The sequence below is a fragment of the Citrus sinensis genome, chromosome 3 (genome assembly GCF_022201045.2).
Source record: "Citrus sinensis cultivar Valencia sweet orange chromosome 3, DVS_A1.0, whole genome shotgun sequence".
Classification (NCBI taxonomy): domain Eukaryota; kingdom Viridiplantae; phylum Streptophyta; class Magnoliopsida; order Sapindales; family Rutaceae; genus Citrus; species Citrus sinensis.
Window position 1 is genome coordinate 6,809,706 of NC_068558.1, and position 19,376 is coordinate 6,829,081.

At 33.7% G+C, this 19,376-nt stretch overlaps 3 protein-coding genes across 6 annotated transcripts; all 3 read right to left on the bottom strand.

Annotated features, from left to right (window-relative positions):
- Nucleotides 1-363: 363 nt before the first annotated feature.
- On the bottom strand, nt 364-7,025 carry LOC102609104 (uncharacterized). 3 transcript variants are annotated; one of them, XM_052436578.1, is made up of 10 exons: nt 6,886-7,025; nt 5,902-6,769; nt 4,881-4,985; nt 4,377-4,464; nt 3,382-3,961; nt 2,951-3,004; nt 2,257-2,354; nt 1,987-2,112; nt 1,011-1,100; nt 364-771 (listed from the first exon to the last, which is right to left on the bottom strand). In XM_052436578.1, the coding sequence occupies exons 3-10, from the start codon at nt 4,958-4,960 to the stop codon at nt 646-648; spliced, it is 1,242 nt and encodes a 413-aa protein (XP_052292538.1). In that variant the 5' UTR covers nt 4,961-4,985; nt 5,902-6,769; nt 6,886-7,025; the 3' UTR covers nt 364-645. The 3 variants fall into 3 exon arrangements, with proteins under 3 accessions (XP_052292538.1, XP_006477384.2, XP_052292537.1); XM_052436577.1 differs by lacking the exon at nt 364-771 and adding an exon at nt 859-925 and having other exon boundaries at nt 4,881-5,032; XM_006477321.4 differs by lacking the exon at nt 6,886-7,025 and having other exon boundaries at nt 4,881-5,032; nt 5,902-6,445.
- On the bottom strand, nt 6,817-10,145 carry LOC102609568 (UDP-galactose/UDP-glucose transporter 2). Its single transcript, XM_006477323.4, has 7 exons — nt 9,589-10,145; nt 9,224-9,252; nt 8,947-9,148; nt 8,531-8,773; nt 8,326-8,427; nt 7,638-7,745; nt 6,817-7,297 (listed from the first exon to the last, which is right to left on the bottom strand). Exons 1-7 carry the CDS (start codon nt 9,712-9,714, stop codon nt 7,040-7,042), a joined length of 1,068 nt encoding a protein of 355 aa, XP_006477386.2. The 5' UTR covers nt 9,715-10,145; the 3' UTR covers nt 6,817-7,039.
- Nucleotides 10,146-13,212: 3,067 nt separating this feature from the next.
- LOC102623253 (uncharacterized) lies at nt 13,213-18,787 on the bottom strand. Of its 2 annotated transcripts, none has more exons than XM_025098446.2 (3): nt 17,447-18,787; nt 14,166-14,286; nt 13,213-13,952 (listed from the first exon to the last, which is right to left on the bottom strand). In XM_025098446.2, exons 1-3 carry the CDS (start codon nt 18,194-18,196, stop codon nt 13,444-13,446), a joined length of 1,380 nt encoding a protein of 459 aa, XP_024954214.2. In that variant the 5' UTR covers nt 18,197-18,787; the 3' UTR covers nt 13,213-13,443. The 2 variants fall into 2 exon arrangements, with proteins under 2 accessions (XP_024954214.2, XP_015385232.2); XM_015529746.3 differs by having other exon boundaries at nt 13,213-13,964.
- Nucleotides 18,788-19,376: the final 589 nt, after the last annotated feature.

The window sequence follows — 19,376 nt, forward strand, 5'->3', positions numbered from 1 at the left end:
CTACTTCACTCACACTTAAGTAGGGTAGAAGACAATCTTCTCTCAATTATACAATATAATTAAGGAAGAAAATACGCCTCTTAATTTTGATTGATGAAATTAAATCAATTATATGATTTTATGCATCAAGCTGAACCGATTAATCTTGAACCTATTTGCTTATCCACCTGGTGCCAGGAGTGCAGGCTTTTATATAAGTTGGATAATTCCAGTCTTAAAACATCCAAAATGCTTGTTATCGAGCATCCTAGTGCAAGATGGGATAAAATTTGTTCTCGTAGAAAAGAATCAAAATAGTGATGTATTTAACTTCTGTAACTGCACTATATTGAAAAGACACCTGACAACAAAAAGAGAGAGAACACAGGAAAAATTGTAAGTTAGTTTTTTTAATCATAAATATTAATCAAATATCATGCCGACTATTCTCTTATGATACAAGTATATAACCTCTTAAACGTACGATCATGTCGTAGGTCTTAACTTATAAAAACTTACCCCGTTGCTCTTGAGCCTCAAATAGGAAAACAGAGGCCTCACTTCATTATACAGCAAACTTGGGAAAATTTAAGTCATAACAATAAGGGTAATGCCACTATTCCAGGAATAATCATTACAATTTGATACTGTCGCCTAACGCTACACTCACGAAGCAGGTGCATATTCTTGGATAGCTGTTGCAAGCTTATTACGATCTTCCTCCGTTTTTGTTCTGATTAAGAAGGTACGTGCTGCAGCACTGCCATTATTGCCACCACCAGCATCATCACCCTACAGAACCCAAAGGAAGTTACTAACTATAAATTACATGATATTATTAGCATAAATGCTTTAACATATAACTTAAGGACCTTTGGTCCCAGATGAACCCAAAGGGCCTTAATGTTTGATCCTAAAATCTGCATAGGGAAGCCTTGTATTGCATCTGTAGTTGTTTGTCAGATCTAAACTAACCAACCAAAACAGTATAAATTAAATGCCAAAAAAAAAATCATATTAATATGATTTACCGAAGTATGAAATATTGCAACGATGGAATTCTTTTGTAAATTTGTCTTTATTCCTGGATAAAGCAAAGCGTTAAGCAGCACCCTTCCCACCTGCCGTAAATGAAAGGTTAATAAACGTGGAAGTATATGTTGAGTAAATAAAAATCATGCATGAACATCAAATAAAAACAAAAGAAGACGAAGAAAAATTAAAAAGAAAAAAACATGACACAACATGAGTTATAAAGTTATTACAGAAACAGGGGCAATGTCAGGAAAATGAGCAAAATGAGAGAATTTTCCTTAAGAAGGAATCTAAGATACCATGACAACACATAATTTTTCAACAGGAATAGACACATATTAGGAATAATTGTATTTTTAAATCACATTCTCTACAAGGAATATTGAATTGAAATATTATATCCAATCTAGTGGTGACGCCATTTTCTTTATTTTGCTGTTGCTTTTGTTCTCCACTAAATGTACCTCAAGAAAGACATTGCCTGAAGCTGTTGACTAATGATCTCTCCATTCAGTATTCTCCACCAACAATACATGCAAATGTAACAATTAAATATTTCCCCTTGAAATCCATCACTTAAAAGAAATGACTCATATTGTCTTTCTAATTTAATGAAAAACAATTAGCCAGATAATGGAGACGGTACATTAATGTCACTGGATTTCAGGGCAATTAAATTGACGATCATCAAGTTTTAGAAATCCGATGCCCCCAGGGGCCTGGCTGAGTAGATTTCTTACAGTTTCATTTGACTGGTCACCCCTTAAAAAAAAAAAAGTTTAGAAATGCAGTTGACATTCTGCGCAATTCCCCAAGCCGTAAACATAAGTACCTTGATTTCAGTCTCCATATTCTTAAATCTATCACTCTAAAAAACAGAAATAATAAGCAGGAGCAAATTTATAGTTAACTGAACAAGCTGTCACACAAAATTAATTTCACACAACAAAATATATAAAAGAGGGAACATACATCATTTCGAACAAGAATTGTTGGCTTGGACTCTTTTGTACCCTTGCTGATACCCTCTTTGCATTTTATGGAAAGCTGCCCTGTGCCTCTATCTTTCCACGTGTCTTTATCAGCAGGATCACTCGACTGAACATATAATACAAATAAAAAGAAAAAGATATAGCTGTGAATAAGCTTAAGAAAAAATTATCTCTTGAGAAGGGTAAGAATAAACACCATGTATCTGGCACTTCGAGGCATAACATTGTATAGGTTTTCACAAGAAAATACCTTGACATAAAGTTTGCACTTGACTTCATGGACTACAATAATGCCCTTCTCTTCTGACTTCTTCAGAGATGGGCTACTAGGCTGCGGTACTTCATCTTCTGATAATCCAAAAACAGGGCATTAATTATGCTTGTGAAAGGAGAAAGAAATTCCCGGTCAATAAAGAAATATTTATAAAATTATCCATTGTAGAATTCATGGTTCTGTGAAGGTACAAGCTGTCAACATAAAAAAGGAGAAGACATCATAAAAACTGAGACCCTGAACCAGAGAATAAAACCATAAACAAAGGAAAAGCAACTCTACTACAACTGATTTCTTTTTTCTTTTTTTGATAAATACTACAACTGATTTCAGTAACACAAGAAGTCAGAAGTCACAAAGGCAGGAAGCTCAATTACATCAATTCTCGGAAACCAAAGGCACAGTGCCAAGATGGTAAAAACAACCAACCAACAAAGTTTCATTACTGAATCTGCCATTCCTTCATAAAATCATTTTGATCTAAACAACTTAATCAGAAGAATAATGTGAGTATTTGCAACCTTATGAAGAGAAAAAGATTATCAAATATGTCATGCAAGTGAGTGTGAAAATGCACAAATGGTTTAATGAAGTGATGGGTTTAACAAATCAAATAAAAAATATACATGCATACATTTATGTATGTATTAAAAAAAAAAAATCAACTCACCACCATCAGCGTCATTCAAATCATTACTGTTTTGGAGAAGCGAGCTTTGATTTCCTGGAACAAAAATATTGAAGCAGCACCACTAGAAATCATATAATCTCCCCAAAAAAAGCAAATGCAATCAAACGTCAAACACATTACTCCTTCATTTGTATGTTTCAAATTGAACAATCAAACCACACCCTACTAAATTATCATCCTTTTCTAGTTTAGTGTTAAAACCAGAGAAGGCAGATAATCTAGCAAATAGTGCAGAGATCATTGTAAACAATCCGTTATGGATTATTCCAGATTTTACCATAACCTATTATAAAGTGTTTCCACCTTTATTATTCAACTAAAACTACTTTCCATATCATCTAGAGAATACACATGTAGGAATACAAAAATTTAATAACGCAAATCATCTAAGTACAAAAGAGAACACTTACCAAAGAAAACAGGCGTTTGACTGTTGGAGACAGCTCCAGAGCTCCATGAAGCTGCACTGTTGGAGATTAGAGAACTCCCTGAGGTTGCATTGTCGGAGAATAGAGAACTTCCTGAAGTGCCATTGCTGGAAAATAGTGAACTTCCTGAAGTTGATTTGTTGGAGAACAGTCCAGAGCTCCCTGAAGCTGCATTGTTAGAGAATAGTCCAGAGCTCCCTGAAACTGCATTGCTGGAGAACAGTCCAGAACTCCCTGAGGCTGAATTGCTGGAGAACAGTCCAGAGCCTCCTGAAGCTGAATTGTTGGAGAATATTCCAGAGGTCCCAGAAGCTGCACTGCTGAAGAATATTCCAGAGCTCCCTGTAGCTGAACTGCTAGAGAGGAGTCCAAAGCTCCCAGAAGTTGCAAAGCTTGTGGTTGTAGTTACCGGAGTAAATGTTTTCTCCTGAGATGATTTTACATCATTAATCTTGATTTCAGTTTCTAATTTCTTTTCCTTTGCAAAAGGTTCGGCAGCAGATGAATTTCCTGCTTTTAAAGTATTTGCTTTGAGCCAGTCGACAACATCACGGAACTTCTCCTGCAAAGGGTCAAAGTTGCACATGAATGGAGTTAGAAAATCAAACATAATGTCTTCACTTACATTAGATCATATACGGACAGAGTATTGACTAGAGGCTAATTTTAAAAACAATAATGAGCATGAGCATTTCAAATCACATTTTCCCCTGAAAAGGTACTTAAAACATTATTTTATTGAGAAAATGGCCTTAAAATTGGCTGTTAACTAAATCACAGCTAATATTATATTGTTCATCATTTTGCAGATCCTTATCACTGTGGCGAGGTATGTCCTAAGCAAATATGCTTGATTGCTAGTTTGCTACACAAGTTATCCATAAAACAATTACTAGAAACTAAACCAATTCAGTTTGCAAACCAAGGGGATATATATTAACACTTTCCAAATGTGCCAAGAGTTTGCCAGAAATTACCATTATCTTTGAAGCATGAGCTAAGTAGTCTTGAACTCCATCTTCCCAAAGTTCATCAGGGTGGTTCTTCAATTGTGTTTGCACCCAACTATTCATGAAAAAAAAAAGGTTACGTATTCAACTGTCCAAAGATTTCCATATGACATAGTCATGAGGGAAAGAAATAATAACGAATCAAAGTCCGCAATTTCTAGGACAAAAACAAGGAAATTAAACTAAACTACTAAAGACCAAAATACAAATTTATTACTCTACAAATACAGTACAATATATTTTTTTTCTTGAAAAAAAAAAATATAAGCTAGTTTAAATATGAAATATAAGACAACATACACAATAAATTTGACGAACGTATTAGTAGTACACGCAAGTGACCTCATGAGCTAGTCAATACCAACCACACGAGGAGAGAGAGGGGGGGGGGGAGGGGAAGAATAACATACTACTCAATGGAAGTGCAGTTTATGAAATAGGGAAATAAGGAAGGGAGATAAAGAAACAGACCTAGCGAATTGGGTATTGAGCGCACTGACATGCTGTCGAGACGACTCAGCGCGTTGCATATCCAATGGTTCTGTTGTCATTGACTGTTGTTGAGATGGCTCAGCCCTGTGAACATCAAACAGGGATCCTTCCATTATTCTTTTATTTCCAAACTGCATCAACATTGAAAAGTTTACAATAAGTCTTCACATGATAGTAGACATATCAAAAACATGCAAAATATGCACCCAAGACTAACATGAGAGAATTCAAATATCATTTACCAGAACTTGAATAGTTCTCTGGAAGCCAAAGCTCCATTGTGCGACAGTTCAAAGGGCATTGTGGATATTGTAAGAAGCATTTGAATGTTGTAACAACCAATAGAACAGAGTTCATGCACAACTAAGTCTTGATCCTAATTATTTCAGCTTCCACTTGCATTAAGCCACCAAATAACAAATAACTAGATTCTTAGATCTCCTCATTTGCAGTAAAGAAGATAAAAAGAAAACCCCATAAATGCAACTATGCAAGGTTCTCTGAATTCTAACAAAGATAGCCAATTCCAACATAAGCTAAATTCCAAAATCCTCAAACCAAGATTTTCCATAACCTAAATTCATTAAAAAAAAAAAGAAAAAAAGAAGAAGCACCATGTAAGTTCACATGATTATAGATTTTCATAACTAGTACTCAAATAACTCGATTCACCATGTTACTCAACAACTTTCCAGATAAATTAAGCTGACAATGCCAAAATAATTTGAAATTTTCAATATTTCTGAGTTTACATTGTTTTGAATTTAATAAACTAAAAACCAACCAGCTATATACATTGATCATAATGAATAAGCTAGGCAATTTAAGCAATGTTTTCAATTTAAAATTAAAAAAAATCAATAAACCTACTCCAGTAAAGCTTAATTGAGTGGAAATTATTGCTGTCAAACCTCATAATTTCAATAAATACGCAAAACGGAATAATAAATAGCTTAGGGCTTATAATGAATGCGGAAACAAAAAAAAAAAAAGAACTTACAGCTGAGTCGTTCGTGTCCTTGGCCGAATCCGACATGGCGAGACGTTTCGTTCCTCTCATGATTTATTATTTATTTTTCGTAATGGAACTTTATTAATTTTAAAGAGAAACAAAATGAAGCTGCAACGGGTAAATTTAGGGTTTTGGTTTGAATTTTCTTATTGCTTATATTTGAGGCTACTGCCTGTTGGTACAAAAAAAGAGAAGGGTGAATTTTTTTTTTTTTTTTTTAATTTGGGTAGTAAATTAATGAAATATGGGAGAATTGTGACCGTTGGATCAAGTGGGGAACTAAACATTTAATTGGGACCGTTTAACGAAGAGGCTGCCATCATTTGTTTGTATTTTTTAGACATGGGCCACGTGCTGTTGTGATGAGGTTGCCCAAGCTCATTGGGCCCACCATTATATGCAATTGGGCCTGCTTTTTTATCCGAAAGATGCAGAGTGATAAACATCTAAATTGTAATTAACTTTGGTTTTTTTTTTATATTAAATAAAATACAAGCATAATCTAATGGTGCAGACTGCAGAGTGATAACTGATAAACATCTAAAATGTAATTAATTCTGGTTTCTTATATTAAATAAAAAAAAACAAGTATAATCTACTGGCACACTGCAAAATTAATTAAGGTTAGTCATCAAAATCTTTAATGATTATTATTTCAAAAGTTACCAAACTCTCACGCATTCATGTTCTTAATTTTGGAGCAATTTTAGTATGTATATGTGCGTGCGTGCGTGGGTGGGGTTCGCGCACATGATCATGACGTGTTTGTTATGTCCCTGCAAATTTAGAACGGAGTTTTCTCGCCAACTTTCGCAACGACACTCACTCCCGTGCGGAGTCACACGAGTCACTTCCCCTGTTTTCTTGCACAAAATTGGAAATGTATTCAATTGATGCATGTGGTCACTGTAACTAAATTGAATTACCAATTTTTCAAAAGAATGTAAATTCATTAGCAACAAAGAACTTTACATTGCAAATAGCTATTATTGCCTCTGCTTCTTTGCTGAAATTCTACTTCTATGCCATGGATGTACTAGAAGACCAACGAAATGAAATGAAAGTTCAAAAATAAAATATATAAAAAAAAAAAGACAGAGAAAAAACAAATAGACCTTTGTATAGTTTATACTAAGGGTTGTTTCTCTTCAACTTCTCCGTTTGTTTCAACCAAGCTTTTCTCTTCTGGCTCAGGGGACTTCCTGCGCTTGACATTGTTGTGTGAGTTTGGTCTGTTGTTGGCAGGGGCTTTATTTTCTGGCAACATCTTCAATATGATTCCCATGGCAATGAGCAGAAGCCCAGTTCCATGCTGTTCGGTTAATGGCTTTGTAAATATCAAGTATGAAAGAAACAGTGTGACTGCCTTTCTAGCAGTGGTTATCTGCAAGTGAATGCAAAAGTAAGATCCAACAATTAGAGGTTTTTGAAAACAAAAAAAAAAAATTCAACATGAGATCCAATAATATACGGTGTTGTCATTTTCAACGATGTTCAGATGGTTCTATTTGGAGAACAAATGTAGTGTGACCATAAAATGTTAGGAATGCTATCGTAACAAGAAAATATCAGATGAAAACAGGGAACAAGGTGAACATAATCGAAATCTTCATATGCCTTTATAGAGCATTTTGCAATGCAGTTTGGCGATCAACATAACAGAATCATTTCAAATCCTGTTGATGAAGTAGATATTTAGATAAGCAGATAGAAGATGCACTTACCATGGCAGTGGTAGCAGCTCCAAAAAGGGCAATGAGAGACAAAACAGACACCTGACCCACAAATGTGGCCATGGCTTCAAATACTAACACCCCATATACATATAGATGCTGCAATACATTGAAACAAAAAGTGGAATTATTACTAAAGACACAAACTAAATACATTGTAGGAATTGAAACCTGATTCTAAAAACAGAAGTAAAAGCAGACAATGGCAAAGCAGACGTATTAATATTCCTAGGTGACTTTGACAAGGATCCCACCAATGTAACAACAGATATGAGTTGCAAAAGACAAAAAGAGAGAAAGAAAACACAGACAATGATCAGTACAAATAAAAATAATGGATCAGCTTCATTTGTCACTAAACGATTAATTAATCTGATGGGCCAACTGTAGTACTCCTAAGACCAGCCAAAAAAAAAAAGAAAAAAAGAAAAAAGGGGACCAGCAGAAAATATTCCTGCTTGACCAAGTTGGAATATAGTATTAAGCATTAAATAAACTAAAGTAGTAGACATTCTACCAGATCATTGACTTTCCCCCCCAAAAAAAAAATTCATTTAGGCCGGCTTTCTTTATTATAAAATTCACATTGAATAAACCTCTCCGAGGAGAAGAAGCAAAAGAAGAGAGAAAGAGAAGGAAAAAGGAAATAATAAATATATCGAAAGGAAATGTTCTTTACTTGTGAACATGAATTCCAGGCCCTAACAAGCTCTCCTGTTAGAATCATCGGTACAAGTAAAAAAGGCAAACCAACTACTGTAGAGCAAAACAGCATCTCCATCTGTCAAAGAAATATTAGAAATCAATAACAAGAGAAAGAAGATACATTTTTGTGACAAATTATTTTTGTATTCATATGCTAATTGTAAATGATGTTTGATCACCTGAGTTGTGTCAGGATTCACTGTAAAAATTGCTTCTTGCAAATTTCCCAGAAAGGAATCCATAACCAAAGCACCGGAAATCATTAGGACACCGATCAAACTAAAATTCGGAGAAGTTTGGGCATCCGCCATAGTGAAAAGTATCAGACCAAAAACAAGAAGCAGGGCAGCGACATATTCATGAGCAGGATACTTCCTTCTCAAGCCAGGAATAAAGGCCCCCATTATCATCACCGGCAGTACCTAAATTCTCAAATCACATGAGCTCTCATAAGATATAAAGTAAACCACAAGCAACCAAATATGCATCTCATACTCACACATTCCCTAATGCAAATTGCAAAGAGTACAATAAAGGTTTAAACTTGACAAAGACAGCAATAACAAAAAGTTTTAAACTCTATCTATAAATTTACCTTTGTAGATTTGAACATGATCTGTGCCGGATAATTAAGAAAGGCCAAGGACCCCTTGGTTAATCCATGAGAACCCATTAATACCGCTGAGAGTTTCACATAAGTCTTCCACGGATTCACCATCTGCTTGGTGGTGAAACCTTGCAAGTATATGAGTACCAAGTACACAAATCCTTGCACAAAAGTGAAATACCAGCCATAGCTGCAAAAATCAAATATTTAAGTAAGCAAACAAACCAAAAATGTTAAAGTAGCAACACCATTGCGAATTTTATACCTAAATTGAAGCCGATTGTATACATATTCCTGAAAATCAAACAAATGAATATGTAACTAATCAGATAATAAACGCAAATGATTTAATTATGACATGGATATAAGAATTCAATACGAATAAAACAGTAAACTAAGAACAAGAGAAATGACAATTCCATTTCTTTTATTTTCCAAATTTTCTCAGGATCCAAACAGAGAGCTGGGCAGCAAAATCAAACACATGCAAGATTAATAACTCAAACAAAAAAACATAGCCAGTTCAAAAAAAAAAAAAAGAAAGAAAAGTTTCCCACAAAATATATAAATCAAATTTAAACCCTCAGAGAAATGGGAAATTAAAAAAAAAAAAAAAGAGGTAAAACAAACCTCACAAATGCCATTAACAAGGTAGCCAAAGAAGAAGCCAGAAGAGCAGATGAGGAATTGCTGCCACCTGGATCGATCAGAAAGAGAGATACCGAACAGAGACCTTGCTTGCTCTTCGTGCCTCATCTTGTTAATGATCGTCCGATCAAGAATCAATCAAAAAACAACCAGGAAAAAAAAAAAAAAAACAAGAAGTCTATCAAGATTGCTTGCAGTAGCGGTGCTGCATGGCGTTCCTGTATTTAATATTATATTTTATGAGTAGTAGCGAATTTGGTTAAAAAGAAAGGTTGGTTTCGTAACATCAAGAAGAAAAGTATCGAAACGATAATCTAAGTTAAATATGATATAAAATAATTTTATTAACGGAGGTTGCCGGGTGTTTGTGCGATTTTGAGCTTGAAACTAGGGGGTTTTTAAGACTGGGGCAAATTCATTCGAGAGTCACGACGCGTTTGGTGGTTTCCAAGAAAAGTTTCTTCCCGGTTTTCATTTTCTCGCGAAAATGTTGTTGAAAAGGAAAATTTTACTAGGATTTCGCTTTGATGTTTCACAAAAATTTCCAATCTCATCACATTGGGGAAAGAGGCCTGTCTAAGTCTAACCCTTCCATCTTAATTTGACAAGTGTAAAGTACTAATCCTCTCTCTTTTCAGTAATTGTGAATTTTATTTATTTTTTTAAATAATAGTGAACTTCGATTAATTAAAATTAATGATAAGTGTGGAAAAATTTGTTTACATTTGTCAAATTCATATTAGCTGCCTGATCGTAAGACTCTTTCCATTTGGTTAAAGTTGTCATTGGAGAAATTTACAATTTTTTTCTCCTTAATTTGGACATATATAATATATTCATCTAAAATAATTGAAACAATTTAATCTATGGGTGATAAAACATATATTTAATTTACTTTATAAAAAAATCTCGAGTGCTCTTAAAATATTTTTTTTCACTTTTTATTACAGGTACATGAAAAGGTATAATCTAAATGAGGTTGGTTTATCAAATTATAATTCTCTTTTCATTTGGATATAATTATTATCAAATAAGTATGTAATTTTTTTAATTTTGATAGTCAATATTTAATAACTTCACCTAAAAAATCTAAAATGTTTGAATAATCCATAAACGTAAAAGAGGGAAATCCAATTGTTGTTAAATAAATTGGTAACATTTACCCTCCCATTTAATCTTACAAAATAAGCATATAATGCGATCATATATAACATTATTCAGGTTTATATTGTTTTTCAATAAGATTGCCGCTGTTTATGCATATGGTTAAAGAGTATTATGGTTAAAGAGTTTAGTATAATCTACTCAACTCATTTTTAATAACTCGCGAGATATTGGACGTAATGAACTCGTGAGTAGTTTCAAGTTTGATATCATTTATTCATTTGCACGGCTTCTCATGCCATGCCGCGTGTCAAATTGACTCCTTACAAACAGGCCATGGCTGGCAATATGACCAGTAGAGTGTTGTTGATGGTATAGAGACCGACCTGCTGACCGAATTTGCTAACATAATGGAAAACGACACCGTTTTTGTCTGGCTCTCATTTACTCTCTTTAAAATTTTTAAAAAAAAGTGCAATATTGAAAATAAATTAACCCATACATGTAAATGAAAGTTGGGAACAAGAAAATAATGGTGGTTTGCTTATGCTAGATCTATGTGAGGGGGTATCAACTTATTTTGAATATTACACGTGTTTATTAGTTGTGAACGAAAGTCAACCAAAAATAGGACCGTTTTGCTATTTTGTCAGCAAATTCGGTTTCTTACCTCTTTAGTGAAGTGAAAATTTAAAAATGTTTATAAAAAGAGTGATAGGTGACAGTTGATTGCTGATTTGAAGGCAAAATCTAAGCTGGAACGTAGTGTGCATTCCTTCTTTGGGTACTACGATGTCAATTGCGTTGAAGAATGGTTTATCATATTGGTGACGGATTGGTGGTCCGTTTAATGGGCCTAGGAAAAAAGGACTTCAACTATTAACTCAGCAGCATAATAGCTTTTAACGGCCCCATAAAATCTTTCTAGAGTTGGACTATTTGCACCCCTCTAACCTTCTCATAAAACTCCTTTTTCCAGTTATATTGATTTTTTTTTTGATTTTTTTTAAATACACTTCTAATTTTTTATTATTAAAGCTCAAAATGGTATTGTGCCATTTTTCATTTCTTTGCAATCTTATTATTACACCATACACAAATTAAAAATATTATGGGTGATGAATTTTTTAATGTCAGCCATCAACTGAAATTACACATATTTTACATTATAACTTGAAAGCAATCTCAAATATAAAAATATTCAATCAATGAGAAATATGAAAAAAAGAGTTTATTGTTATAAATTTGTAGAACTTATTTTAATTAAGTAAGAAGCAACGGGTAGAAAGAGAGAGAGAGAGGGAGATTAAGAGATTGATTATGAATGCAAGTAATTTGTTAGGGAAAAAATATATGTGTGTTTAATTCTTATTTGTCCTTAACTATAATTTTATTTGAAGTGGAGTTTTACAATGGCTTCATTCATCTCTATAACACCTCTTTTGAATGTTATTTATTAAAATATTTTCAGTTTAATTGAAAAAATAAATGTATTTTTTTAAATTAACTATCTTCTCATAAAATTTTATCTAAAAAATTATTTTTAATTTGCATAAAAATAATAAAATATTAAACTTTATCTTAATTTTTTTTCTTATTGTATAATTTTTATCTTCATAACTCTAAACTCTTATAATTTTCTCTAAAAATATTTTTAATTAAGATTTAAAATATAAATATAAATTATGAAATGAGATGCGTTTAAAAAGTTTGTTAAAGAATAATTTATCCATGTGTTTAACTGAATTTTCATTCAAAATAAATTAATTAATTTGCGTTAGGTTATTTAAGTAATTTCAATTAAAAAGGAGTGTTATGAGAAATTTTGAGGGGGGTGTCAAAGCCTAGTCTAATTGAATTGATCCTGGGCCGGATTACATCACATTTGATTCTGGTCCTTGATTCAATAAGGGACTGCATTAGTGGATCCAGGAAAAATGGTTTGGGCTATGATAATGTTGCTAACAGTAAAACACGTTTAAAAAATGCTAAGAATTTGGAGCCGCACTGAACAGTTTTGTATTAAGCTGTATCATAACCACTATTATAATGATTATATTATAAATTACCGGCATTTATCACTAGCATTGAGCCGCACATTTTATTAAAAATCAAACAAAAATACCAAAGACATAACAATAATATAATCATGAATTAAAGTAGAAATCTTAACATAAAAATATATAAAAAAAAAAAAGATCAACAAGAAATATGAGAGAGTTCAAGAAATTTGCTGTGCAAACCGAAGCTAACATGAATGTGCCAAACGTGACTTAAAACTGCCACCAAAACAATAGTCCCGTGGTGAACTGGTGTTGTTTACAAAGTTGAGGATGTTACGAAGGGTCTCGATAGCAAATCATTCTCTCAATAATTGGGAGATAAAGTAGACATATACCTCGTTAGGTATGATTCTCGAGTCTACTTTTAATGATGGTGTAGTGTAACTATTTTTTTTTTTTTTTTAATTTTTGTTTGAAAGTTACTAAGCTAATGAAGAGGAACAAGGAACCTCATCTATTCCCCTTGATATTTCAAAACTTCTTGAACCAATTACCAATATTCCCCCTAAGAAAGGAGAACAAACTAAAATCTCTCCATTACAAAGCCTCGGGGTGGTATTAGTCATTCAAGCCAATTCTCTCCCCGCTTCAAAATGACTAAAAACAACCCCGAGATTTCCCAATATTCTCACAGACTTTGTCGCAATTAGTCATCGCTCATCAAATAGAATCACCAGGAGAGATCAAGAACAAACTCATCCATCAAACGATTAAAAATCTCAAGCTCCAAAGCCAAACCCACCTCTTGTTTTTCCTCTTCATTAACATCACTCCACCTCCCATTCTTCTCCATATCGTTAACATAAGCCTTTCTCCCATCTTTCACCTCCCATCCCTGCAACAGTTCTTGGGGCTGTCCGTTAATCCAGTCTTCTGCTTCCCTCAACAAGTCCCGCTCCGTTTTCGCCTTATTTTCCGCAAGCTTTTCTCTGAAAAAGTCTGAAAGCAGATTCTCTGCCTTGCACATATTGTAGCGATTAGATGGTGATGTTGATTTCATAAGCTTAAGTAGCTCCTGAACTTGTTTAGCTGTTTCGTCTTCGAATGATTGTGTTGATGATGATTCTAGGAATGTATCATCAAGCTGGAATGATGCTATTCGTTTCTCTAAGTCGATTGGCTCCAATTGAGCGAGGCTTTCAAATCGTCTGAGCTTTTGCATGAGCTTTTGTTTCGTTCCTGCCCTCAAAACTTCAGTCGTCACCCTTAGCATATAAAGTTATAAACTATCACATTATATGTATACTTGCTTAATTTATATTTAACTAAGGGAAAAAAAAAAAGAAGTAACAATTTATCTAGAACTAAGAAACCTAGCTCATGCAGATAAATATAAATATAAATACACACACACCCCATACACAAGACAGAATGAGCTTCAAGTTGTGATACCTTCCATGCCGGCAAGTCTATGGTCGAAAGGAGGAGAGTTAATGTCTTTTTCATCTTCAAAAGGACAATCCAGCACAGATACTGGACTAAACTGCTCCTTCTCTTCCTCACTCCGCCAGTCCTGTTACAATCAATACATCCAATCATCGATTAGACCAAATAAATCTTCACATTAATGGAAAATGTTAAGCACTTAATTTGAAGTGTGACCATATCTATGCTTTTATAATGCTGGTTCCATTATTAATTTTAATTTAATATCATACGGAAGTTAGACAATACAATCCAACTCAAATTTACATTTTAAAAACGTGTGAGTTCAAGCAATATAGACGATAGAGCGACTCCTAAAACAATGGATTAAGATTTTATTTGGTTAAAAAATAATTTATCACACTTTTATCCATAATTCTTTCGATTTTTTTACTTTTTTTTTCAGGTGATGTTATATTTAAAGGAAAATTTATAGATTCTCCCTTCAAATTTAAGTTAGCATTTACCTCAAAACTTAAATGGACTATGATACTTATCCATTCAAATTTAAAAACGCCACACTTAACCCACTTTCCCTAACAATTTAATTTATTTTACAATAAAAGGTCCATATAGCCTTTAATCAATTCAAGTTATTTTACAAACTATAAACATCCAGCAAATTACGAAATATTATGTATCTATGTCATGACAGTATTGTCTTCAATAAGTTGACTTAATTACTTGATTTATGAAACTTTTTGTTTTTTTTTTTATTTTTTTATTAATTTTTTGACTTAAAAACTGAAAAATACAAACAAATTGAGCAATGCATTATTTGAAGGTTTTGTGAAGCTTATTTTATGTGCTATCAATGAAAGAATATATTGTCTTATGTAATAAATAAAATTAATATATAATTCATGATGTGATGGAAATGGAATAAAATGAAATTGTCTTATTATGGAACAAAACTTTAAAAGAAATACCAATATACAAGGGTCCGGCTATGTTGTAACTGTGGTACCGTGCCACAGTTGCAACCAGCCATTGGATCCACTTGAATGGAGGGGTGCAACAGTGGATTCAAGTGGATCCAATGGCTGGTTGCAACTGTGGCACGGTACCACAGTTACAACATAGCCAAGTCCAATATACAAATACCTTATGATGATGCCAAAATTTTTATTTAAAAAACAAAAATTAGCTAATTAAATTAACTTATCAATTGCAATTTATTGTCATATTATACGCAAAAAAAAAGATCATTTTGATGAATATTTACTGTTTGTAAAATAACTTAAATTAATTAGGACAATGTGGACTTTTTCATTGTAAAATAAGTTAAATCGTTAGTGTAAAGAGGTTAAGTGTACCATTTTAGAATTTGAAGGAGGTAAGTGTCAAAGATCATTTGATTTGAGTTTGGGTTAAGTATTTAAGGGAAAATCTGTAATTTTCCCTATATTTAAAAAAGTAAATAAATAAATTGATCTTATGGGTGATTTTCAGTAATATCCTCTCAATCATCTCCAACCCACATATAGGTGGACTTCATGTCTAAATTAGCCCGAACCTTCCCCAGACCAAAGGTTTAGTTTGTTTGGTTGTTCCTATCAAGGGCAATTTCGTAACGTCATAACTTTTCTTGAAGCTGGCTTGAATATATGGTCAAATGCATGCGCTTTCAAATGGCCTTTAATTTGAAGAATTATGAAAAATGTTTAAATTTTTCATAAGACGTAATTTTTTTTGAAATAAATTTAAACTTGACGCAAATTCTGAAAATTTACTTCAATATTTGATGATATGTAGGTGCTTTTAAATAGATTTAAGTAAAAGAAAATCAGTTCAATTTGTATCAAAATGGAGGTGTCGTCAAATGGCTTTACACTTAAAGAAAGTTTAAAAATTTACTCTAATATTTGATTAATGAAAGTGTTATACTGTTATCAGATTGTTTTCTTATTGAATATATCATTTAATTAAAATTTAATTTAATGCAAATATGAAATACAAAAGAATATAGTTTTTAGGATTATATGACTTATTTTATTAACCAAAAATTTCCTTTTTGACTTTATTTATATTGCCTCATTTTTTTATTTTCACATATTACAAAATAATCACCCGCATAAACATCATTCTTATCCATTGGAGGTATTAAATTTGGATTTTTTTTTAAAATTTCTTTCATAATTGTTTACTAAAAGATATTACTGTATTTTCCCTCAATTGTTATTACACTTAACAATCAAATGTTTAGATAAAGAGAGGTTAGTGTTATTTTAGACATAAAATCTATTTGTATGCGTGGGTCAAAAGATGATCTAGGGAAGGTAGTGAATATCACTCACGTTTTTATATTTCGACCGGACAAATTAATGTCAATACAGTAGAGCCCGAGCCAACCGCCCGGGTCCCGGGATCAATAGAAGTAAATCCCAAGATCAATTGAGCTGGCCTAGTCAACTCATTAGGCGAGAGGGGCATGACATCTGTCCAATCATTAATTAATTGGGCCACTCAGTGTGAAATTACTTTTATACACCCGGTGGAAATTAATGAATTTTAATGACCAATTCAGTCCAATGGAACGTGCAAATCACACCAGTAGTTGCATACACAAGACAATACTAATGACCCCATACCCTTTTGGTCACCGACCAAAAAATGGGGAAAAAATAATAATAAAGAAATGCCACCGGATTCTAGACTGCCCATACCAAATCCAAATTTCAATCTTCACTTTTTAATTTGGTTCACCAAAACTTAACGACTCCAGTAAGACCAACTATAAATCTCTTTTTGAGTTTTTTTCCCCCCTTTAAATTAACTAAGTTTGACTAATTCAATGTCTAATTAGACTAATTTTGCTTTCCTTTGACAAACAAGTTTGAATTTACTTTAAGGGCATTAAAGTAAATCATGTATAATTATTTGATTTAGAAAACAAGAGAGGCAATCTAGTATCACGTGTTCCTTGAAAGTTGCTGACCTTGCAAGTTTCATCGCCGTGGATCAAGGGCGCATGACAACATGTGGCGAGATCCTGGACCTTGAAACACTCGACCCAATTTAATCCCATAGTCTCGAGACGTACTCTTTGATTCCCAAGGTATACCCCACGGGCGAAACTCATTAAATTCCCAGTCCCCCCACATACAAAAGTTTAAAATCCCGGATATATCCCCTTCGGTGGGGAGATGATGATAGATTAACAACCAATCAGAGAGAGCCACCAACAGACAGAGATATAACATTTAAAGTACACACGCGAAGCATTAAATAAAAAGCTTGCAACGTACCTTTCTGTTTTCTTCCGAGCTGGTGTCCGAATCCTCACCGACTGGTACGCCTACCGTATTGCCGCCGACCGGTTTCTTATCCGGTGATTGTAAAAATTTTTTAATCTCCACGGAGTCATTTTCACTTGAACTCTCTGAATTACCACTCGATGAGTGTAAAACATGCGCGGTAAAATCACTCTCAGCCCAGCTGTTGTTGCTCTCACTCTTGCTGCTAGTAGTACAGGTAGAAACCCTCTTGGGAGTCAAGCTTGTTGTAATCTGATCAGACGGTTGGTGTTGCTCTTCAAGATACTCGCGGAAAATTTTGCACCGTTTGATTGTTCCCTCTTTCTCATTAGCTTTTCTCCAAAAGCTCCTTTTTAACAGCTTACGCGAAAGACTTCTAGGTAGAGCAAGCCCTTTCTTGCTTCTCTGGCTCTGCGTCTGCTGCACCGACGATGACGGAGACTTAGCAGACGGAAACGGAATCAGCTTAACGGCGTTACGGAGAGCCCCCGAGGCTCTCTGCAAGACAGAGATTGTCTTAGAAGCAGCTACTTTTGAACGGCTTCGTTGTAGGAGCTGCTTAGTATTGTTGTAGTCTTTGGCTTTGAGATCGACCTTGAGGAGAAATCTGACGGTTGTGCAGCATTGTCGACGTGGAAATGATTTGAAGCCACTTGATGAGCACGAACTGAGATCATCTTTGAGATAGTCTTTAAGCATCAATGGCTTTCTCTCCATTGATAAAGTCTTAACTAAAGCCATAATGTTTTCGAATAATAAGAGAGAAATAAAAGAACTGATGATCAATATTGATCAGTAACAGAAGGGACCATGAAGTGACCCAAGTTGAATGCAAGCTCAGAGGGTGTACAGAAAGCTAGCAACTTTTGGCATGGGTTAAGGTGAAGATCTCAAGGTGAAATGTTAATTTGAAGAGGGAACTGTTAAGAATGAGAAGAAGAAGAAGAAGCTCGGAGGATGCTTCTACTGTGTTGAGTTTTTGAATCTAAAGTTTGGTTATTTTAATGCTTTAGTTGTAGCGAGGATCACTGAGTTTGAATTGTGATTTATTAAATGCGGTTGCAGAATGTAATGCGAGATTTATAAATTTATTGCAAGGGGGGGTTGTGTCTGTGTGAGACTGTGTAAGTTTGATAATTAGGTTTTTCTTTTAGACCAATGTAAGAGAGACCAGGAGTTGACCTTTGACAAATCTTGAAAATGATATGCCATCTTCCATGCAAACTGAAACTGGCCATTCATCACGCGCCGGGGCACGTGTGCATGTCGTTAAGTTCTATACGGAATCGCAGTTAACCAGAGAGAATCTGATCTGGGTTTAATGACCCCTTTTTATTTGTTTAATTTATTATTATTGTACAATATTTTTTAATTATATTAAAATTCCATCGCACCGTTTACCAAAGAAAAGCTATCAAGAGTTAAACTAGTTGTACAATGGAGCAGTGCAAATAATATTTATAATTTAAGCATACAATTTATCAATTTTTTTTTAAATAGTTAAAATAAACTAACTCTCACTAATGCATCATGGATTTCCCATTATTTTGGCAAACTTTTTTTTTTTCAAATGTTACAGGTGGGGCACTAATCATGGAGGTGCTAATGATTTTGATTTGCCGGCCACAAAATTCGAATAAGTAGACACTAATTAGTAGCAAGTACATATGATTGATGGTTAATGATTTTTTTGTTTGTTTAATTTGGCAATCATCTATTGTCGTACTGAAGAATGCATGATGGATCGATCAGTTCAGTGGCGTTCAAAATTTTATTTGATCAATTAATATACATTTGATAATAATGGCAAGAAGCCAAGAGTAATTTGAACGGGAACAGAGTATTGTTTTAACTATTTTAGTGCATGCCTGGTCAGTGATGAATCATGACGATTCACAACTTGCAAGCTAAAGTGAAAACA